Here is a 21,554-nt window from a genome sequence, read left to right on the forward strand (position 1 = left end):
AATTCTTCTAGAACAGTGTTTATTAGAAGTTTGGAATTTCCACTGGCAGAGGGGCTTCTCTCTGGATTGCTGGGTCCCAGACCCCACCCATCTTCATATCTTCCTGCAGAGAACCCCATCCCAAGGTTCAGAGTTATGGATCCTAACCCAGAATTAGCCTGAGGAGAGAGAAAGAAAAGGTTAACCCCCTTTCCATAATAAAGCTCTGGGTTCTGGGCCTGATTCCCCCATTGAGGCCCCATCAGCCCAGCCATGAAGGCAGGATCCCCCACCCTCCTTCACAAGGGCAAACTGAAGCTCCAAGCATTTAGGGCTGTGGTCCAGGTGATGCGAGTTCAGCAAGAGAACAGGGACCCCCAGTTCCTCTGTCATCCTCGGAGGACCCCTCCCACCCCATCCACTTTTCCAGGGCTGGCCGCAGGAGGCCCAGGCTTCTGGGAAGGTTCCTGTTCAGCTGGTTGAACTTGAGGAATGTCTTAGGGCTGGGGCTCAGAGAGGGAAGGAGCGTGCCCGAGGCACACACAGCCCTACCTCAGACAGGGTTTCTGCAGTCCCGGCCGCAGGCGCCCAGGCAGCACCGCTTGCGGCCCTGGCAGTCCGAGTCCTTGGAGCACAGGTGCTGCACGGGGCTAACGCAGCGCAGACGGTCCTCAGGGCATCTGCCCATCTTAACTGCAACACAGGGACCGGGTGAGCCCTGCCTGTGCCCCGGCCGTGGCGTCTGGGGTCTGGCTGGCGATCAGCAAGGTGGAGAGGGACCCTTACCTGAGACCTTCCGGACACACTGGAGGAAGCACCCTTGGCGACAGCACTTCATCCCTGAGGGACACTGGCTGTCTTGCAGACACTGATCAGGCACCCGGAGGAGGCAGGGCCCGTCATCCGGTGGGCAGCCCCCAGACTTCTCTGTAAGAGAATTCCCCAAATTTTGCCACTGGAGGCAGTTCAGAATTCAGTATAAGCGCTGTCCTGGGGATAGCATGATCTAAATTCTCCATTCCACACTTCTTTGCCCATCGTTTGCAATTTTGTTTTTTTTTGGAATGGAGTTGCTTGTTTTTTTTTTAATTTTTTTAATTGACATCTAAAGTGAAATGTAACATTATGTTAGTTTCAGGTGTGCAATGTGATGATTTATTTTTTATGTCCTGCAAAATGATCACCACAGTGTCTCATTAACGTCCATCACCATCATAGTTAAATTGTTTTTCTTGTGATGAGAACTTTTAAGATCAATTCTTTTAGCTACATCCAAATGTGAATTATAGCATTATTAACTGTAGGCACCATGCTGTACATTATATCTTCGTGACTTACTTTATATCTGGAAGTGTGTACATTTTGACCCTCTTCACCCATTTCACTCCCACCCCTACACCCTAGCTTTGGCAACAACCACCCACTGTTTTCTGTGTCTGTGAGCTTGATTTTTTTGTTTCTGAGATAATCCCATACAGTAGTTATCTCTCTCTGATTTATTTCACTCAGCACAACGGCCTCAGGTCCATCCAGGCTCCTGTAAATGGCTGGCAAGGCTTTTGCTACTGTTGTTTTTTAGTTTATTTTGTACTCTAAGCCTCAGTTTTCTGTCTGTGAAATGGGAAGCTAAACTGCATCCTCCCAGGGTTGGTTTGAGACATATAAGGCAGGGGAAAAAAAAAAAACAATTTTAAGTTCAAAATCTCCACCGGAGCACCTGGACCGCGCCCGGCCCAGCCCCAGCCCATCTCTCTGGTCTCTTCCTCTCCCCTGTCTCCACCTGGCGGCTCCTGATCAACTCCAAGCTGCTTCTCTTTGCAGGCCCTGTTTTCTTGCCCCGTGTATTACTCTCAAGTTTTCATCTGCCTTTCATCCCTAACCTTCTCTCCAAATCCAGGCTCCCCACTCATAGACATATACACAGAGACCCAGTCATATACACACACCGGTGTGGTCAGAGTGTTACAGGCCCAGAAGGGATGGAGGTGGAGGCATCTCCTGGGTGGAGAGGCACCTGTCTTGCTATCTCTGCAGCCCCAGCCTCTCCCATCTGTTGACAGGTCAGACTCAGCCTTTTAAAGGAGGAGGAGGAGAAGAGAGGTAGGGTAGGTAGAACTTCCTTCCGACAGATCCCCGATCCCAGAAACCACGCCTCCTACTCAACTCAGGAGTCCCTTTCACAGATTGGGCTGGGAGACAGAGAAGCCTGGAGAAGGACACAAACAAGACGGCAGGGGGCCAGACCAGACCTCGTTTCCACAGAGGATGACAGAAAAGACCATCTCCATGCCATGCAGACCCACAGGTCCAGACGCCCCCATGGAGACACCAAGGAGCAGGGACCGACCGTCCACTCCAACCATCCCCAGAGGCACAGGAAGACACGTGTTCTCACATGGACACTCATGCAGCCTCAGACACACGCGTGTGGTCGTCCCTAGGGATACATGGGCAGACGCAGGTCACACCGACAAGCAGGCAAAAGGTACACATATAACTAGAGGTAGACACATGCGTGTGAACACAATCCTACACTCAGACGTGTAGTCAGGCAAGCACCGGGAAACTGGCAAGAAAATATTTACAGCTGCACACGCAAGCAGGCTGACAGGCATGAAGATGTACAGACAAGAGGCAAGCTGCTGAAAGTACTAAGAAGCGGTCACACGCACACACACACACACACACACACACACTCTTACACTTCATTGCCTGCCTTCCCCAAAACCCTTATTCTCACCTTAAAGGTAGAAACCACCTCTGTCCCTGGAGCAGAGGAACCTACCCATACTCACCTCCCTTCCTCCTGCCCAAGGCAGCAGGTAACTGGCTCCCCAAACCCAGGAGGGCCACCAGGAGGAGGAGGCTCTGGGCTCTCATATTTCTTTTGCTGACACCTGATAAGGTAGAACCCAGAGGCCCCCAGATTAACACCTACTAACCTTGGGAGGCTAGAGCAACTGAGTTAAGGGAGGAAGGAGAGAGGATAAACAGAGTGGTATGTGTCTGTCTCATTCTGGCCCCACCCCCTGCCCAAGAGCCACCGTGCAAGGCTGCTTGTGCAAGAACTGATGACGGGTGAGGACCCATCCTGCATGTCAGGGGCTGGGATCCGGTCCTGCCTGTATCGCCTACTTGGGTTGTGATTTGGAAAAGCCTTGTCCGTGTTTGGACTTCAGTTTTTCTCATTTGTATAAAGGGTGAGAGTTGTTGAGTCAGATAGTCCCTTTCCTGAGTCTCTAACATCTTGAAGCCCCAGCCATGGCTTAGGTGGAGGATAGAAGTCGGCTTTGAATGTCCAGGAAGGGTTTGCAGAGCTCTGAGACCTGTGAAGTGGAGCATTTGAGTTAGGGTCAGCACTCTGCTGGAGACGGCTGGCCCAGGCTGGCCCAGTGAGTGGGGCCAGCCCTGGTCTCTCCTCTTGGGCTCTGGTGGATGAGAGAGAGAGACCACCCTGCCTTTGGTAAGATCACCTCCAGTGGCATCTGGTAGCTATCAGGGGTGGATGGAGCGAGGCTTTAGATTTGGCTGTGGTGGCTGGTCACAGAGGATGAAGGTGGCCTCTGGGTCCCCTTCCCTGGCCCTAAGGGATCCTTAGCAAAAGGTCATCTTAGCCAAGGCCCCCCCGCCTAGATTTCGCATCATCTGGCTCCTGTGTTTGGTGGAAGAGAGACAAGTGGAGCTCAAAGTCCTAAGGGGCCCCAAGCGGAAATGTACTGAACCTGAGTAACTCACCAGGACTGGAAGAGACCAAGGCCATCCTCCCCGCCCTCCCATCTGAAAGATAAGGGAACAGTCGGCTGTAGATGGGAGGGGGCTGGCTCAAGGACACAGTTAATTCTTAACTAGGCTGGGACATCTTCTTCGTGAGAACATCGCCTCTCCATGATCCCCATCCTGTTCTCGGAAGTGAGGCGATACCTCCTCTGACCCTGAGAAAGGAAGAGAATGTTCCAATCCAGGACAACCCTCACAGTCAGGAAGTGTTCCCAGGGGTTTAACCTCATGCTATCTTCTAAGCTCTCAGGAAAAGAAGGGCCCTGTAGTTCATGATCTGATGTGACTTTGGAAATTCTGGCATCCCCATGGCAGCTTTATTTGGAAGGCAAATTTTATGAGGCTGATTTTTATTCCTGATTCCAAACTACACAGACTACTTGGCTGTTCCTCACAACCAAGTTCAGTAAAAATCTAAACCCCAAACTGAAGCTCAGAGAAGGAGAGTTATTTTCCTGAGGTCACACAGCAAGTTCGGGGAAAAGCTGAGACTGACTTCCAGGCCATTGTTCTTGAAGTCACTCAGAGTATCTCCTCCCAGGAACTTGAACTTCCTTGGCACCTCCTTGGAACCCGACTGCTAGACCAGTGCATGGACAGCAGAGCCATGAGGTCACTGGGGTCTGTCTAGGAAAGTCCCCCTTCCACCGTAGGCTCCTGCCACCTCTTAAGTCTTCCCTACCCCCAAATTATTATTGTCTAGAGAAATGCTGGGCTGGATGAAGCACAAGCTGGAATCAAGATTGCCGGGAGAAATATCAACAACCTCAGATATGCAGATAACACCACCCTTATGGCAGAAAGTGAAGAACTAAAGAGCTCCTTGATGAAAGTGAAAGTAGAGAGTGAAAAAGTTGGCTTAAAGCTCAACATTCAGAAAATGAAGATCATGGCATCTGGTCCCATCACTTCATGGCAAATAGATGGGGAAACAGTGGAAACAGTGTCAGACTTTATTTTGGGGGGCTCCAAAATCACTGCAGATGGTGACTGCAGCCATGAAATTAAAAGACGCTTATTCCTTGGAAGGAAAGTTATGACCAACCTAGAGAACATATTAAAAAGCAGCGACATTACTTTGTCAACAAAGGTCCATCTAGTCAAAGCTATGGTTTTTCCTGTGGTCATGTATGGATGTGAGAGTTGGACTGTGAAGAAAGCTGAGCACCGAAGAATTGATGCTTTTGAACTGTGGTGTTGGAGAAGACTCTTGAGAGTCCCTTGGACTGCAAGGAGATCCAATCTAAAGGGAATCCGTCCTGAATGTTCATTAGAAGGACTGATGTTGAAGCTGAAACTCCAATACTTTGGCCACCTGATGCAAATAACTGACTCATTTGAAAAAACCCTGATGCTGGAAAAGATTGAGGGCAGGAAGAGAAGGGGATGACAGAGGATGAGATGGTTGGATGGCCATCACCAACTCAATGGACATGAGTTCGGGTAAACTCCGGGAGTTGGTGATGGACAGGGAGACCTGGCGTGCTGCAGTCATGGGGTCACAAAGAGTCGGACATGAGCAACAGAACTGAACTGAACTGAGAGGAGACTGTTCATGCCACTAAATTATTCTAGCATATCAGAGACTCAGGGTGTTTTGCCTTATCATTTATTTCTCAAAAGAGACCACAGGGAGGAGGTTACTGTGCCATCCAGGCAGATGGAGTGCCTGCCAGTGAAGCTGAATCTCAGACTCCAACAGGAGAGATGCTTAAAGAGCAGGGACCTCCCAGTAAACTGTTGCAGCAACACTTTCTGATATTCCTGGGACACAATGAGGTGAGATGGCAGGGCTAGCAGAGCTGAGGGTCAGTGGTCGGGGTTGGAGCCTGCAGTGAAAGTGGGTGTGCCCAGTAGGGAGCTACCTGCAGGTGTGGGGGAAATGTGCAAGACCCAGTGTGGAGACTTCATTTTCCTCCACAGTCTGTACTGGCTTCTGGGTATTAGATAAAATAGCAACGTCTTCCAGTTTAGACCACATGACCCCATATAGGAGAGGAACCTTGTCGTCCCACCCTCCCAAGCTCTTGGTTGTGTCTCGAACCCTTGTAATTGTCCAAGCCAACTTCTTTGTTCTTCGTGGCTTGTGGGTGTGCCAAGACCCTCTCCAAAGTGAGTATTTTCTTGCTTGCCCAATATGTAGCACTGGCTCAACTCATTACTGGATTTCTTTCAATGGCTTTGTGTTGTAGCTGTCAACTTTGTATGACCAGGGGTGGAGGTGAGTTGAGGAGCCTCCTGTGTCTCAGTCATGGACCAGAACTTCCTGTTTTCAGTTCTTTTACATATACATCTGGGAGTGGAATTGCTGAGTCATCTGGTAATTCTATGCTGACCTTTTGGAGAAACTGTCAGGCTGTTTTCCACAGAGTTCGAACCATTTTACCTTCTCCCCAGCAATGTACAAGGGTTCCAATTTCTTCACCTCCTGGCCAATGCTTGTCATTTTCCATTAATTTTTTTAAATTTTCAATTTATTTATTTTAATTGGAGGCTGATTACTTTACAATATTGTATTGGTTCTGCCACACATCAGCATGAGTCCGCCACGGGCGCATACGTGTTCCCCATCCTGAACCCCCTCCCACCTCCTTCCCCGTACCCTCCCTCTGGGTCATCCCAGTGCACCAGCCCCTGAAGTGGTATCTTGTGACTTTGATTTGCATCTGACTAATGACTGGAGAAGGAAATGGCAACCCACATATTCTCGCCTGGAAAATCCCATGGACAGAGGAGCCTGGAAGACTGTAGTCCATGGGGTCGCTAAGAGTCGGACACGACTGAAGTGACTTAGCAGCGGCAATGACTAGTGATGTTGAGCATCTTTTCCTGGTGCTCACTGGCCAGTTGTGTATCTTCAGAGAAATGTCTAAGTTCTTTCCCCATTTTTAAATTGGGTTGTTCATCTTTTTAATGTGGAGTTGTGAGAGATCTTTGTATAGTCTGGGTCATAGGCCCTTATCAGAGACCTGGTTTGTTTCTTCTCAGCAGGATCTTCTCACTCTCCTGATAGGATCCTTTGATGCACAAGTTTTTTAATTTTGTTGGCCCTTATGTGTTTTAAATATCCTTTGACTTGAAGCTATTATATATAAAGCAGTCAGTGGACTTATTCTTTGAGTCACCTCTCTCCCTCATCCTCCTGTCTGACGGAAGTTTTGGCGTTTGTACATTATCACAATAGGTCACATTTACATACTATTTATTACTCCTTCATCAGACTTGATTCCACAATGAAAATGTTCAGTACTCAGTAATAATCATGTTGCTAATTCCCGCAAATGTTTCTTGATTGAATAAATCTTCTCTTGGAAACTCCCCAGGAAAGTTATCAGAAACAATATTTCTTGAGTTCTTGCACATTTAGAAATACATTTAGGTCAAGGACAAATTTTGTACAAAAATCCTCAGTGCATATTTTCTTCCATAGAGTATCTAGGTTTTGCTCCCCTGTTTTCTGGCGTTGAGTATTGCTATCTTACAACCTGATTTTTTAAGGTTTTGTTTCTTTTTTAGTTGGAGGGGGGAGGGTTGGCCTCCTGAAAGCTTCTATTTTTATCTTGAAAGACCACAATGTTTACGTGCATTCATCTTATGTTTACTATAATGTGAGCTTTTAATATGCATACTCAAATCTTTTATTTCAGAAATATTTTCCTCAATTATTGTTTTAAATAATTCTTCTGTTTTGTTGACTCGGTTTTCTTCCTGGTAGGACTTGATTTTTGTGTCTGGTGGATCTTCATTGACTTTTTAATATTTAAGACTCTGTGTTTTTAAGCTACTTCTTTAGTTATTTTTATTTTATGTTATATACTTTTTAAAATGTTTTCCTTTTTCTTTCTTACTTTACTTAGTCCTTATTTATGAAGTATTTTTGTCCTTTTCTTCAATTCCTCTTCTCTCCATCAGATTCTATTTCACATCTTCCTGTTACCTTGCTATCTCCTCTTTGAGTTTCTATATTTCTCTTATGATGGTTCCTCATACCTTTGGGCTTCCCTGGTGGCTCAGATGGTAAAGAATTTGCCTTTAGTGTGGGAGACCTGGGTTCAATCCCTTGGTTGGAAAAATCCCCTGGAGAAGGGAATGGCTACCTACCCCAGTATTTTTGCCTGGAGAATTCCATGGACAGAGAAGCCTGGTGGGCTACAATCCAAGGGGTAGCAGAGTTGGACACGGCTGAGCGACTTTCATTTCTCCTCATACCTTTAATTTGTTTCACTAGTTTTAAAAATCTATTTTAGATTATAATTTTTTCTCAGCTTTGTGGTGATATTTTACTGGGGATTTTAAAACTCCTCTTTCAAATGCTTTTAAGGTTTGCTTCTCATTTCTGTTTTTTTTGTTTGTTTGTTTTAAAGGAGTCTCTTTGTACAGCTTATATGATTTCCAAATTTCTTATTTTAAAATCAGAGTCAGGGACTGTCTTTTGAAAGGAGTATCTTATTTGAGTGGGAAGGGTTGGAAGTAATAGGTTCCTTAATTTAGCTCAAGGGCTCCCTCCTCTGTTGCAGTTTTCCTAATACATAGGGGGACTTCTCTTTCGTAGGTACTTGTTTAAAGAGGAGGGCTCCCACCATCAGCCCTGGCCACTATGAGATATTACTCCAGCATTGCAAGGTAACAACTGCTCTCATAGATACCCTGTATTCTTCTCTATTTATTTTATTCGTATCTCCCAGCACTTGTGTCCTGCCTTGCTTATTCTCAGACCCACTCACTTCAGCTCCCACTCAAGGTGGACACTCTGCTTTCTGAGAGGTGAGTATTTTCTAATGCGAAGTGTAAGTATGGGAGGGAGCTGGGGTATGGCAGGTACTATGCAGTGTCTCCATCTACAAGCATTTCATCTGCTCCCACACTGCCTTCCTGCAGGAGCTGTAAATCAAATGCCTGTCTTTCCCCAGACTCTTTCATATCCAGGATTTCACGCGTGATTCGTGTTCTTACAATGAGATGTGCTCATACAATAGCTGAAATTCTTTTTCTGCTTGAGCTACCTAGGCGATTTCTTTTGACTGCCTCTGATTCATGCCCTATTTTACTTTTACATTATGACATATTTTAAACATCCCTTTGTAGCACATTAATGATTTTGTGTATATATAATCATTTCTTTAGATGCAACTCTCAATTACACTGTTTCCTCCACTCATGTGATTACTTGAGTGCTATATTCTAGCCTATAATGAATTTTGGTGGCTCAGTGGTAAAGAATCTGTCTGCCAATGCAGGAGATGTGAGTTTGATCCTTGGGTTGGGAAGATCCCCTGGAGAAAGAAATGGCAACCCTCCCCAGTATTCTTGCCTGAGAAATCCCATGGACAGAGGAGCCTGGGGGCGGGGAGCTACAGTCCGTGAGGTTGCAAGAGAGTTGGACACAACTTAACGACTAAACAACAACAACGAATTATGAATTTTGATTTTCTTTATTCGATATGTTCAGATCATAAGAGTAGTGATTTTTGCTGTGATGAAACAAAATTCTTATTTCCAGGCAGGATGAAAAAAAAGTTAAACACAAAACTCTCTCTCTGCATCCGTTTGGGCCTCTTTCCTCCCTCCCTAATGTGTAGTGTGTGCTTGCATTACACATTAAACAAACTTCCTTGGAGACAGGAGTGTCTGCTTGACCATAAAGATAACATTTCCCCCTTTCTTCTGACATTAGCAATATAATTTCTTAAAAGGATAGCATTCTTTCCCAACTCTGTGGGGGGATCACGGACTTCCTGCTCTCTTTATACGTGCTTACCTGCACTACGTGTCCTTGGTGAACTTTGTATAAAATATCAGTATGTCATTTTGATGTATGATCCTTTGTCTCAAAAATGTGCCTTCAACTTTCACCTGGTGGAACAGTTTCTCAGAGCTTTCTGAGAGTCTCTCTTCCAGGTTATAATCCTCAGTCTGGTTCAACTAAAATTCCCTTTCTTCTTAACTGTTAACTGAGCTTTCATCGACAGCTGTAACAAGAAAAAACTTAGAAACTAATATGGATAAAGGGAGAACTACTCATGCTTATCCCCTTTCCACTCCCACCATCATCATGTAACCAGTATTCATAGCAGTGGATATTCCTTCAAACCCTTTTCCTTTTTCATACATAAATATTTTTGTATACAGGAAAGTTCAACTGAAATATTATCAAAACCCATATATTACTCTCCAACTTTTTTTTCTGTTGGTAAGATTTCATGGACATCACTGGAAGACAGTAAACAGAGATCTAATGATATTCATTTTTTGGCAATACATTTATAAATGTAATAGGATCCCATGAGACATGATGAGTTTTTTGGTAAATCAACATTTATTTATTTCTCTTCTTCTTCCTTCTATCCTACCTTCTTAACCTGAATCCTCCTTCAGCCACTTAGGGAATGTATATTAATATTATGATGTGCAGCCTTCTTAATATGACTGTAGCGATATTTGTTTACTATAGCCAAGTTAGAAACATACTCTTATTATGTGCAGTCATCTGTTTTGAGGACTCTCTATTCTGTTTCATTTGCATATCTATCTATGGTTGTTGCAATACCACTTTATCATAATTATTACAGCTTTAAAATAAAGCTTGATATCTCTTACATCAAGTTTTATTAAATTATTCTTATTCAAGAGTATTTTGGCTATCTTGCCTTTTGCAGTTTTCGTATGCATTTCAGAATTGCATTGCTAATTTTCTCTTGGTTTACTTCTATAAAAACTTTTCTGGGGGTTTGAGTGCATTGAGACTAAAAATCAATTTGAAGAGAATTGCCATGCTTATCATATTGAGTCTTCCAATCCATGAACATGGTCTACATATCTGATTTGGGAGTGTTACAAAACATCTCTCACTAAAGTTTTGTCATTTTCTCTGTAGTGAGTCTGCACAAAATTTATTACTTGTATTTATAAGCTCTTCATATTTTATATGATTATAAAAATTATTAAAATTTCATTTGCTGACTTGTGTTGTTAATATATGTAGTACCATTGATTTTTGTACATTTCCTTTGTATGCATCTGTTATGATAAACTCTTATTGATTCTAACAATTATATGTAGATTTGTTTGGAATTTTATGAACATAGTTGATTTTTATGTTCATGAATCTATGTTCTATGAGTGAGATTTGCTAGAAGCTTCCTTTTTCATAGAAACCTTGTTGACAATTTTATTTTTAAACAGCTTTATTGACATATAATTGACATAAGTTCTTATTAAGCTCTGGTATCAAGGTTATGTTTACTTCATAAAACATAAGAAACTGGGAATTGTTTCTTAATTTTATTTATGTCATATTGGAATTAGTTGTTCCTTGATTGCCTTATAGAATATGCTTATGAAGAGGTCTAATCCTGATGCTTTAATTTGGTCAAATATTGTTGACTGTTGTTTCCATCTTTGTCATAGTTACAGTATTATTCCGATTTTCTACTTTTTCTTGTGTCAGTTTCAGTTTAGAAAGTTATTTTTTTCTATGATTCATTTGTACCATTAAGATTTTTTTGGCACACAAATTGAAAAAAAGATTAATGACCCAGTTTCACCAATCTAAGGATATCATGAAGCAGAAATGCAGAAGTCCAGAGCAGAAATAGCCAAACAACAGTAGGCAATCTCTAGATAAGAGGAGAAAAGGGTGCCACCCTGAGGTGTTTTGAGCAGGTCTAAGAATGAATTAAAATTTTTACTTGCAAACCTTATCACAGATAAAGACCTTTATAATATATAAGAAGTTAGAAGTTGAGAAGAAAAAAGCTAATGACTAGAGAGGAAAATGAGCAAAAGAAATGAAGCTTTCAGATAAAGAAATATAAGTGGCTTTTAAGATATGAAAAAATGCTTGAAATAATTGATAGAGAAATGCTAACTAAAAACTTCAGGAGTGTATCGCTTCTCACTCACCAGATTGGTAAAAATCTAAAAGATTTTGTTCATGTTTAATTTTACTAGCTGATGCCAAATTCATTTTCAAATAGGTTGCATGAATATACACTCTCACTAGTAATGAGTGAGAGTTTCTTCTCTCTACAAAACAATGAGAAAAAGAATAGACAACCCAGCTAGAAATGGGCAAGATGCTTGAGTTAACAGGAAATTAGAAAATCCAAGATAGTGGTTACCTCTGTGGAAGATGGAGAGGGAAGAAATTAGTGAGGAGTAAATTTTGATAGGGCCTATATACAGGAAATAGTCTCCTTTTTTACCTGGTAAGTGAGTAGAAATAGGGCCTATATACAGGAAATAGTCTCCATTTTTACCTAGTAAGCAGGCTGCCATTTCAATGCTTTAATTCTTTGAATAATATAAGTTCTACACACTTCTTTTGTTTGTATAATTTATTTTGTGATGAGCGTTTTTTTTTTTTTAAAGTAGCCTGCCAACTCCAGTGTCTTGCATTTATTATGGCTTCTTAATGTTTCAGCAGCACTGGTGGGCATGATGAGGTCTGAGTCCAGAGAGACAAAGGATGGAGATTTAAACAACTGTTTGGCTATAAAATACTTAGTTTGCTTCCATCCCTGTCTCGCCCAGAACTCAACTGTTATTTCCATACTTCAGGTTCTGTTCCTGTCAATACCTAACTTCCGTGTATTCATTTTTATTACTCTGAACTATGACAGCAGTGAGAAAATACCAACTTAGACTAGCTTAGGCAGTTTATTGGGTCATAACCGAACTACGGCAAAGGTGTGGGAAGAACTGCTCTCAAGATAGAGGGGCATGAAGGGCTGGCTTCCAAAGTTTAGTCCCTTCCAAAGCCTCTCTTACCATCCTTTCTCTGCTTTTCTAATTGAATTAAGTTTATTTTTCTCAAACAGTTGCCCTCCTCCCAGAGTGGAACCATAGCTTCAAGAGTTTCCAGCCTCATCTCTCCTACCAAAAGGAGGGACTTCCCCTTAGTGTCCATTTAAATGAAAGATGTCAACTGACCACATATGCACACACCTCTGATCTGTGACTGGCTGTCAAGCTTTCATGATCAACAGTCCCCATTAGATTCCTAAGTTGGTGGTACAAAGAAACAGGAGTCCTTCAGAAGAAACAGGGGGCCTGTTCTAAAAAGGAAGAAGCCGTATTGGATGTATGCACTGTAGAGTCCACCTTATAGATGGTTTTTATTTTCTTCCCTTTATGGGTATTCCCTCTCTTCTTACTGTGATTTCAAGAGCATCATGCCGCTCCAGATGTCGAATGCCACCTTCCCTATTACTTTCTTGGTGCATTTCAGAGGCTGCCTGTGAAATGGAAAAGTATAATGATTAGTCATTAAATGTTCAGGGCAAATTTGCCTTTGAGAGTTTTTCTTGGGATCAGGGGGAGAATGAAAGAAAAGCCTAGCATGATGCTGGGAAGAATAAATTGTTAGGGTAGGTCTGGGTGGGGCTTACAGGAGCTGGGGAGAAATGGGGGAACACCTTGGCTATACAAACAGTACTCCAGACCTACCACTGACTTGTTGAATGACTGTGGGCGATTCCTCTCTCTCCTTTGGGCTTCATACTCTTTAAGTATAAAGAATTTGGTCATGACGGTGCCTACAGACCAGCCAGCCCTACTTCTTTGTGAGAATGTGAGATAGCTCTTGGGGCTATTAGAAATGATGTAACAGCCACCATTTCTCCCTGTGGATAATCCTTGGGGAAGGGCCCAAGGTCCCTCCCAGGATGAGGGTGTATATTTCCTGGTAGAACTAAGAAAATTTAAGTCTTATCCCTTGTGAAACCACAGACCCACCCTTGGCACCTGGCCAAGCTGAAGCTGCATAAAACTAGGCTTAGCTTCAGCTCTCAGTCATACACCTTCTTGACAACATGAAGACCAGAAGCTTCTTGGTCCAGGTGGTGGTGCTTCTCGTCCTTGGGACGCTGGTGGCAGAGGCGGCTATCATAAGAGGTGAGTGGACAAGTGGCCTGGGTGAGGCTGGCTTGGGTTGAGGAGAGGTTGTTAGGGGCAGCCTGGGTCTTGACAAGGGGCAGCGTGCAGAGCTGGAGCCCACTCTTTAGCCTGGACAGCAGGCTAAAGTTTTGAGTGTATCCAGAGATGTAGGAAGTTGCCCACTAGATTCCATGTACATTCTGCCCCAGGACTGAGAAATCAGGGCTGTTTGTGGAAGGAGTGTTGTAACATGGCCTTGGCCTCAAGCACTGATACTTGGACAGAACATGCAATGAAGCTGAGGAGCCCTAGGAATCTGGGCCCTGGGTGGTGTCTCTTCCCTGCCTGTTTGCTCCATCAAAGCACCTGAGTCATCAGTCCTGTAAGGGGAGGTTAAGAACTAACAGGGCCTCAGAAATCATGGAGTCTGAAGACCTCTGTTTTCCAAAGCAGGACACCGAGACCTAGAGTGAGGTGAGGAATTGTCAGGGCAATCTCCAGAGCCAGGCTGGAGCTCAGGTCTCCTGGCATTTGTCTCAAAGCTCCTTGCCCTTCCACCAAGTTTCCTCAAAGATGACAATGTGTCCTCATCTCCTGAAAGTCACTCCTCCCTGGCATATCCTCATGAGGGCCCCAAGACCCAGAATGGAGGGTGAGGGGAAGAAATGGACACCCAAAGGAAACCTGGTCCTATGGACCTTTTCTCCAAAGCCCAGGGAACAGCCATCCGAGAGTGCAGACCCTAGCTAGCCCTGGTGAGCCTCCTCTGTCTCAGTGTCCCTCAGCTTAAGGGACACCGCAGTGAGCAATGGCTGGACCTGGAGGAAAGACTAGATAGTTGAAGCAGACACGCTGGTCTAAATATTAGTAATAGTAGGGATATTTCTTTCAACAGGTCGTCCAAAAGGTCAAGGTACTAAGAAAACAAATGTTTTAGTCAATGAAAAGGGTCCAATCAATGGTCAATATCCTGTCAAAAGACCAAATCCAGTGAAAGGTCAAGGTCCAGTCAAAGGACAAGATCCAGTCAAAGGTCAAGATCCAGTGAAAGGTCAAGATCCAGTCAAAGGACAAGATCCAGTCAAAGGACAAGATCCAGTCAAAGGTCAAGATCCAGTCAAAGGACAAGATCCAGTCAAAGGTCAAGATCCAGTCAAAGGACAAGATCCAGTCAAAGGTCAAGATCCAGTCAAAGGACAAGATCCAGTCAAAGGTCAAGATCCAGTCAAAGGTCAAGATCCAGTCAAAGGACAAGATCCAGTCAAAGGTCAAGATCCAGTCAAAGGACAAGATCCAGTCAAAGGTCAAGATCCAGTCAAAGGTCAAGATCCAGTCAAAGGACAAGATCCAGTCAAAGGACAAGATCCAGTCAAAGGTCAAGATCCAGTCAAAGGACAAGATCCAGTCAAAGGTCAAGATCCAGTCAAAGGACAAGATCCAGTCAAAGGACAAGACCGAGTCAGAGGTCCACTCCTCACTAAGCGTGGCTCCTGCCCCAGGGTTCTGATCCGGTGCGCCATGATGAACCCCCCTAACCGGTGTCTGAGAGATGCTCAGTGCCCAGGGGCCAAGAAGTGCTGTGAAGGCTCTTGTGGGAAGACCTGTATGGATCCCCAGTGAGGTGAGAAATGGGTGGAGGGAAAGGTGGCCCGTGAGGGCGCAGAGAGGCCGACTGGCAGAGGGCGATCCTAGGCTATGGGGGAAAAGACATGGGAGGTGATGGAGAGACTGAGGGGTCTCAGGGGCTACAACTGGGGTCCTGAGAAGGATGGCATGTGGACTTGGCCCTGCCTCCCACTGCCTCTGAGTCTTCCACCTGCTGACTCACATTTTCTATTCTTTCTCTTTTCTTCTACCAGGGAGAGTCTGTGCTGCTGCACCTGTGAGGTCCCCAGGGATGTAGGCCCTGGTGCCTATAGCTTGACCCTCTCCCACACTGCCCCTTCTTCCTCTCATCCAGGAGGCCCAAGCTTGAGCATGGACTGCTTCCCTCATGAACTTTCCAATAAAACACTGCTTTCAACTCCATTTGTTTCTGGTTTCTGTGACTTCTAGGCTCCCAAGAGCTCTGGGGAGATGGGTGTGGGTTTGGGACTTCCTGTCCCTAGTGAAGAGTGGAGCAGAACCCATGGCAGATGTTCTTGGGGTGTGAAGGAGAGGAGGGGCAGGAACAAGAGGCCTATTCCTAGGGTTCACTGTAGAAATCCAAAAATCAACCCAAGAACTGCAGCCTCCATTTCACCAGGAAACGGAAGCCTAGACATTTGGCCTCTGGCCTCTGGCCTTGGACCAGGGAAATAAACCCCCAAACCTTCCCATTGACCTCCACTTCTGACCTGGCTATGATCAACCCTGCCACTGTGACCAACCAACCCTCCTGGCTAAACCCCTGACTCCCTCCTTCCCTTCCTCTAATGTTTCCCGTGAATCTGTATCCTCCAAGAAGACAGAAAGACAGATGCCAGGAAATCCCTGGTCATGAAGCATTTCACCCGTTCATGATTGAGATGACCTCCAATAACACATAATTCCTTTGGGTGAAGCAATATCCTCTCCCAGCTTTCTATTTCAAGATGTGAATGAGGAGGCAAGACACATCGATCCTTCCATGTCATTGCTGGGGACGTACAAGTTGGGGTGGAGTTGACTGGAGGAGTGAAGACAGCGGGAAGGTATATGTTGGCTAACCTTGGATGACCTCATGGCTCTGCTGCTGGCTCCCCTGCCCCCCTGCCCTTGTGCAATGGAGTTCTCCAGGAAGAAGTGGGAGGAGCCTTGGGGTGCAGTGGGCACCCCACTTGGGAGTCAAGAGACCTGAGTTCTAGCTCTAGCCTCCTCCCAACTTGCTAGATGACTGCAGATGAATCTCTTTCTCTCTCTGAGCCTCAGTTTTGTCTATTCAGTTTGAGGGGAGTTGGGTGAAATTATTCTGGAAGTATAGTAATGAATGTCAGTTCAGCCCTGATATTCTGGCGCTGAAACATCTCTTCTTTGTGTATGTGTGTTGGGCTCTGCTAGAGGGGAGGTGGGGAGCAGAGGCTTTGTTAGGGATGAAAGGAGAGCCCAGTGTCCCTTAGACACATACCCTCAGGAGCCAGGGTTCCCCTCTGATTCTCCAGGGGATGGACTGGACCACGCATCTTGGAGGACAGACAAGAGCAGTGCCTAAACTTCTGGCCTGAGAAACATATAATGCACCACTGGTGGTAAGAATTTTTCCTGTCTGAGTATTTTGTCTCTTTCAGATCCTGTACTAAACATGTCATAACTATTGTCTTATTTCTCATTAGAACTCCCTCAGCTGGGCCATATACACCTCTTTAATTTTGTTAAAAGATTGAAACCATGGGACTTCCCTGGCAGTCCAATGGGTCAGACTCTCACTTCCAGTGCAGAGGATGTGACTTTGATTCTCGATCAGGGAACTGAGGTCCTGCAAGTCACACAGCACAGCCAAAAAAAAAAAAAAAGATTGAAGTCATGAAAGCGTCATTAATCACCCAAAGACACAAAGCTAGTAAGTAATGATAAGTCCTAGTTTTTCAAAATTTTTATTGAAGTATAACTGATTTACAATGTTGTGTTCATTTCTTTTGTACAGCAAAGAGATTCAGTTACACATATCCACACAGATTCTTTTTCATATGCTTTCCCATTATGATTTATCACAGGATATTGCATATAGTGCCTTGTGCTATACAGGAGGGCCTTGTTGTTTATTCATTCTATATATTATAGTTTGCACCTACTAATCCCAAACTCCCAGTCCATCCCTCCCCACCCCCACCCCCTTGTAACCACAAGTTTGTTCTCTGTGTCTGTGAGTCTGTTTCTGTTTCACAGATAAGGTCATTTTTGTAATAGTTTAGATTTCACCTCTAAGTGATGTCGTATCGTATTTGTCTTTCTCTTTCTGACTTTCTCCATTTAGTGTGATAATCTGTGGGTTCACCCATGTTGCTCCAAATGGCATTATTTCATTCTTTTTTATGGCTGAATAGTACTCTTTGTGTATATATCACACCTTCTTTATTCGTCCATCTGTTTTTGTTTTTGTTCATCTCTTGATGGTCATTTAGGTTGTTTCCATGTATTGGTTATTTGAATAGGCTATATGAACATAGTGAAGTGAAGTGAAGTCGCTCAGTCATGTCTGACTCTTTGCAACTCTGTGGACTGTAGCCTGCCAGGCTCCTCTGTCCATGGGATTCTCCAGGCGAGGATACTGGAGTGGGTTGCCACTTCCTGCTCCAGGGATCTTCCCGACCCAGGGATCGAACCTGGGTCTCCCGCATTGCAGGCAGACACTTTACCGTTTAAGCCACTAGGGAAGTCCCAATATGAACATAGGGGCACAACTAAATCCTGTTTTATTTTTAAGTTTTTGGCTGCACCACACAGCTTACGGGATCTCAGTTCCCCAACCAGGGATTGAACCCAGGCCCAGCCCACGGCAGTGAAAGCATCAAGTCCTAACTGGATCCCCAGGGAACTCCCATGAATCCTATTGTTATTATAAACTAGCAATAATCAGACTCCAGTATTCTGCCTGGAAAATCCCATGGACAGAGGAGCCTGGTAGGTTGCAGTCCATGGGGTTGGGAAGAGTCAGACATGACTGAGAGACTTCACTGTCACTTCTCACTTTCATGCATTGGAGAAGGAAATGGCAACGCACTCCAGTGTTCTTGCCTGGAAAATCCCATGGACAGAGGAGCCTGGTAGGCTGCAGTCCATGGGGTTGCGAAGAGTCAGACATGACTGAGAGACTTCACTTTCACTTTTCACTTTCATGCATTGGAGAAGGAAATGGCAACCCACTCCAGTGTTCTTGCCTGGAAAATCCCAGGGACGGGGGAGCCTGGTGGGCTGCCGTCTATGGGGTCGCACAGAGTCGGACACGACTGAAGCGACTTAGCAGCAGCAGCAGCAACAATAATCAGAAGATGGAAAAAAAAATCCAAATACTAATATCAACACAATTAAACCACTCAACAAATAAACTTAATGAGAGAAGGCAGAATTTTAAAAAAGAAATGTAAACAAGTATTCATGTAGCAAATAAAAAAGTCTTGCATAAATAATTAACATGCTCCAGAATGTGAAGATTCTGTATGGTGAAGATAGAAATAAATATTTACCCCTTTGATTTTATCTCTTTCCTCTATTTTATTGAGATAAAATTGACATATAACATTGTATAAGTTTAAGGTGTATAACCTGGTGATTTGCTATATGTATACACTGCAAAATCTGAGGTTATTGATATTTCTCCCAGCAATCTTGATTCAAGCTTGTGCTTCTTCCAGCCCAGCTGATATACTCTGGGCTGATATATATTCTCATGATATACTCTGTATATAAGTTAAATAAGCAGGGTGACAATATACAGCCTTGACATACTCCTTTTCCTATTTGGAACCAGTCTGTTGTTCCATGTCCAGTTCTAACTGTCGCTTCCTGACCTGCATAGAGCTTTCTGAAGAGGCAGGTCAAGTGGTCTGGTACTCCCATCTCTTTCAGAATTTTCCACAGTTTATTGTGATCCACACAGTCAAAGGCTTTGGCATAGTCAATAAAGCAGAAATAGATGTTTTTCTGGAACTCTCTTGCTTTTTTGATGATCCAGCGGATGTTGGCAATTTGATCTCTGGTTCCTCTGCCTTTTCTAAAACCAGCTTGGACATCAGGAAGTTCACGGTTCACATATTGCTGAAGCCTGGCTTGGAGAATTTTGAGCATTACTTTGCTAGCATGTGAGATGAGTGCAATTGTGTGGTAGTTTGAGCATTCTTTGGCATTGCGTTTCTTTGGGATTGGAAGGAAAACTGACCTTTGCCAGTCCTGTGGCGACTGCTGGGTTTTCCAAATGTGCTGGCATATTGAGTGCAGCATTTTCACAGCATCATCTTTCAGGATTTGAAAGAACTCCACTGGAATTCCATCACCTCCACTAGCTTTGCTCATAGTGATGCTTTCTAAGGCCCACTTGACTTCACATTCCAGGATGTCTGGCTCTAGGTGAGTGATCATACCATTGTGATTATCTTGGTCTTGAAGATCTTTTTTGTATAGTTCTTCTGTGTATTCTTGCCACCTCTTCTTAATATCTTCTGCTTCTGTTTGGTCCATAGCATTTCTGTCCTTTATCGAGCCCATCTTTGCATGAAATGTTCCCTTGGTGTCTCTAATTTTCTTGAAGATATCTCTAGTCTTTCCCATTCTGTTGTTTTCCTCTATTTCTTTGCATTGATTGCTGAGGAAGGCTTTATGGCAGAAAGTGAAGAGGAACTAAAAAGCCTCTTGATGAAAGTGAAAGTGGAGAGTGAAAAAGTTGGCTTAAAGCTCAACATTCAGAAAACGAAGATCATGGCATCTGATCCCATCACTTCATGGGAAATAGATGGGGAAACAGTGGAAACAGTGTCAGACTTTATTTTTTTGGGCTCCAAAATCACTGCAGATGGTGACTGCAGCCATGAAATTAAAAGACGCTTACTCCTTGAAAGGAAAGTTATGACCAACCTAGATAGCATATTGAAAAGCAGAGACATTACTTTGCCAACAAAGGTCTGTCTAGTCAAGGCTATTGTTTTTCCAGTGGTCATGTATGGATGTGAGTTGGACTGTGAAGAAAGCTGAGCACCGAAGAATTGATGCTTTTGAACTGTGGTGTTGGAGAAGACTCTTGAGAGTCCCTTGGACTGCAAGGAGATCCCACCAGTCCATTCTGAAGGAGATCAGTCCTGGGATTTCTTTGGAAGGAATGATGCTAAAGCAGAAACTCCTGTACTTTGGCCACCTCATGAGAAGAGTTGACTCACTGGAAAAGACTCTGATGCTGGGAGGGTTTGGGGGCAGGAGGAGAAGGGGACGACCGAGGATGAGATGGCTGGATGGCATCACTGACTTGTTGGAGGTGAGTCTGAGTGAACTCCGGGAGTTGGTGATGGACAGGGAGGCCTGGCGTGCTGCAGTTCATGGGGTCGCAAAGAGTCGGACACTACTGAGCGACTGAACTGAACTGAACACTGCAAAATATCTACCACAAAAATAATAGTTCATAAATCTTTCTGAGGTAATGGCTATTTTATTGTTGTTGTTGTTATGGTGAGAACATTAAAGCTCTACTTTCACAGTAACTTTCAAGGATGCAATGATTTTGTCCCTGCACAGACTCCCTTGGTGATTTTGGCACCGGATTAACAAAACAATCCAAGGAAGCGGTGGTTGTTATTGTTATTCAGTCGCTCAGTTGCTCAGTCACGTCTGACTCTTTGCGACCCCATGGACTGCACCAAGCCAGGCTTCCTTGTCCTTAACCACTTCCCAGTTTGCTCAAACTCATGTCCATTGAGTCAGTGATGCCATCCAACCATCTCATCCTCTGTCGCCCCCTTCTCCCCCTGCCTTCAGTCTTTCCCAGCATCAGGGTCTTTTCCAATGAGTCAGTTCTTCACACCAGGTGGCCAAAGTATTGGAGCTTCAGCTTCAGCATTGACTTTAGGATTGACTGGTTTGATCTCCTTGCTGTCCAAGTAACTCTCGAGAATCATCTTTTAGGATTTTAAATAGCTCAAAAGATGATGACGCAAGGGGTTAGGGACAATAAAATATCTGTAGAGGGGACTTACCTGGTGGTTCAGTTGAGTCCACCTGCCAATGAAAAGGACATGGGTTTGATCCCTGCTCCGGGATCTACGAACCCACATACAGTGGGGCAAATAGGCCCACAAGCTGCAGCTACTGAACCTGTGTGCTCTGGAGCCCATGCTCTGCAATAAGAGGAGCCACCACTCTGATGGTAGCTGAGGACAAGGAGACTAGAATGGGGTGATGAGGAGGGGTGATGATGATGGTGAGCAGCTGTAGCAGGGGCTGGGGCTGTAGTTTGCCCCATGGACCCCCACCCTCTATGATTT

The 21,554-nt window shown here is 44.4% G+C and overlaps 2 protein-coding genes across 2 annotated transcripts; one reads left to right on the plus strand and one right to left on the minus strand.

Annotated features, from left to right (window-relative positions):
- Positions 1 to 532: 532 nt before the first annotated feature.
- Positions 533 to 2,859, minus strand: WFDC5 (WAP four-disulfide core domain 5). Its single transcript, XM_052651240.1, has 3 exons — positions 2,775 to 2,859; positions 766 to 906; positions 533 to 672 (listed from the first exon to the last, which is right to left on the minus strand). The coding sequence occupies exons 1-3, from the start codon at positions 2,857 to 2,859 to the stop codon at positions 533 to 535; spliced, it is 366 nt and encodes a 121-aa protein (XP_052507200.1).
- Positions 2,860 to 13,568: 10,709 nt separating this feature from the next.
- On the plus strand, positions 13,569 to 15,584 carry PI3 (peptidase inhibitor 3). The gene is made up of 4 exons (XM_052651319.1): positions 13,569 to 13,650; positions 14,528 to 14,665; positions 14,810 to 15,253; positions 15,492 to 15,584. Exons 1-3 carry the CDS (start codon positions 13,569 to 13,571, stop codon positions 15,250 to 15,252), a joined length of 663 nt encoding a protein of 220 aa, XP_052507279.1. The 3' UTR covers position 15,253; positions 15,492 to 15,584.
- Positions 15,585 to 21,554: the final 5,970 nt, after the last annotated feature.

This window comes from Budorcas taxicolor, chromosome 13 (assembly GCF_023091745.1).
Source record: "Budorcas taxicolor isolate Tak-1 chromosome 13, Takin1.1, whole genome shotgun sequence".
Taxonomy (NCBI): Eukaryota; Metazoa; Chordata; class Mammalia; order Artiodactyla; family Bovidae; genus Budorcas; species Budorcas taxicolor.

Bases quoted from the DNA above. Each gene is read 5' to 3' on its own strand.
- WFDC5 (XM_052651240.1), bottom strand. From the start codon at position 2,859: ATGAGAGCCCAGAGCCTCCTCCTCCTGGTGGCCCTCCTGGGTTTGGGG. The intron at 907-2,774 runs GTGAGTATGGGT...ATTCTCTTACAG, and splicing joins CTTGGGCAGGAGGAAGGGAG to AGAAGTCTGGGGGCTGCCCA. The intron at 673-765 runs GTAAGGGTCCCT...CCTGTGTTGCAG, and splicing joins GTGTGTCCGGAAGGTCTCAG to TTAAGATGGGCAGATGCCCT.
- PI3 (XM_052651319.1), top strand. From the start codon at position 13,569: ATGAAGACCAGAAGCTTCTTGGTCCAGGTGGTGGTGCTTCTCGTCCTT. The intron at 13,651-14,527 runs GTGAGTGGACAA...TTCTTTCAACAG, and splicing joins AGAGGCGGCTATCATAAGAG to GTCGTCCAAAAGGTCAAGGT. The intron at 14,666-14,809 runs GTCAAGATCCAG...ATCCAGTCAAAG, and splicing joins AGGACAAGATCCAGTCAAAG to GTCAAGATCCAGTCAAAGGA.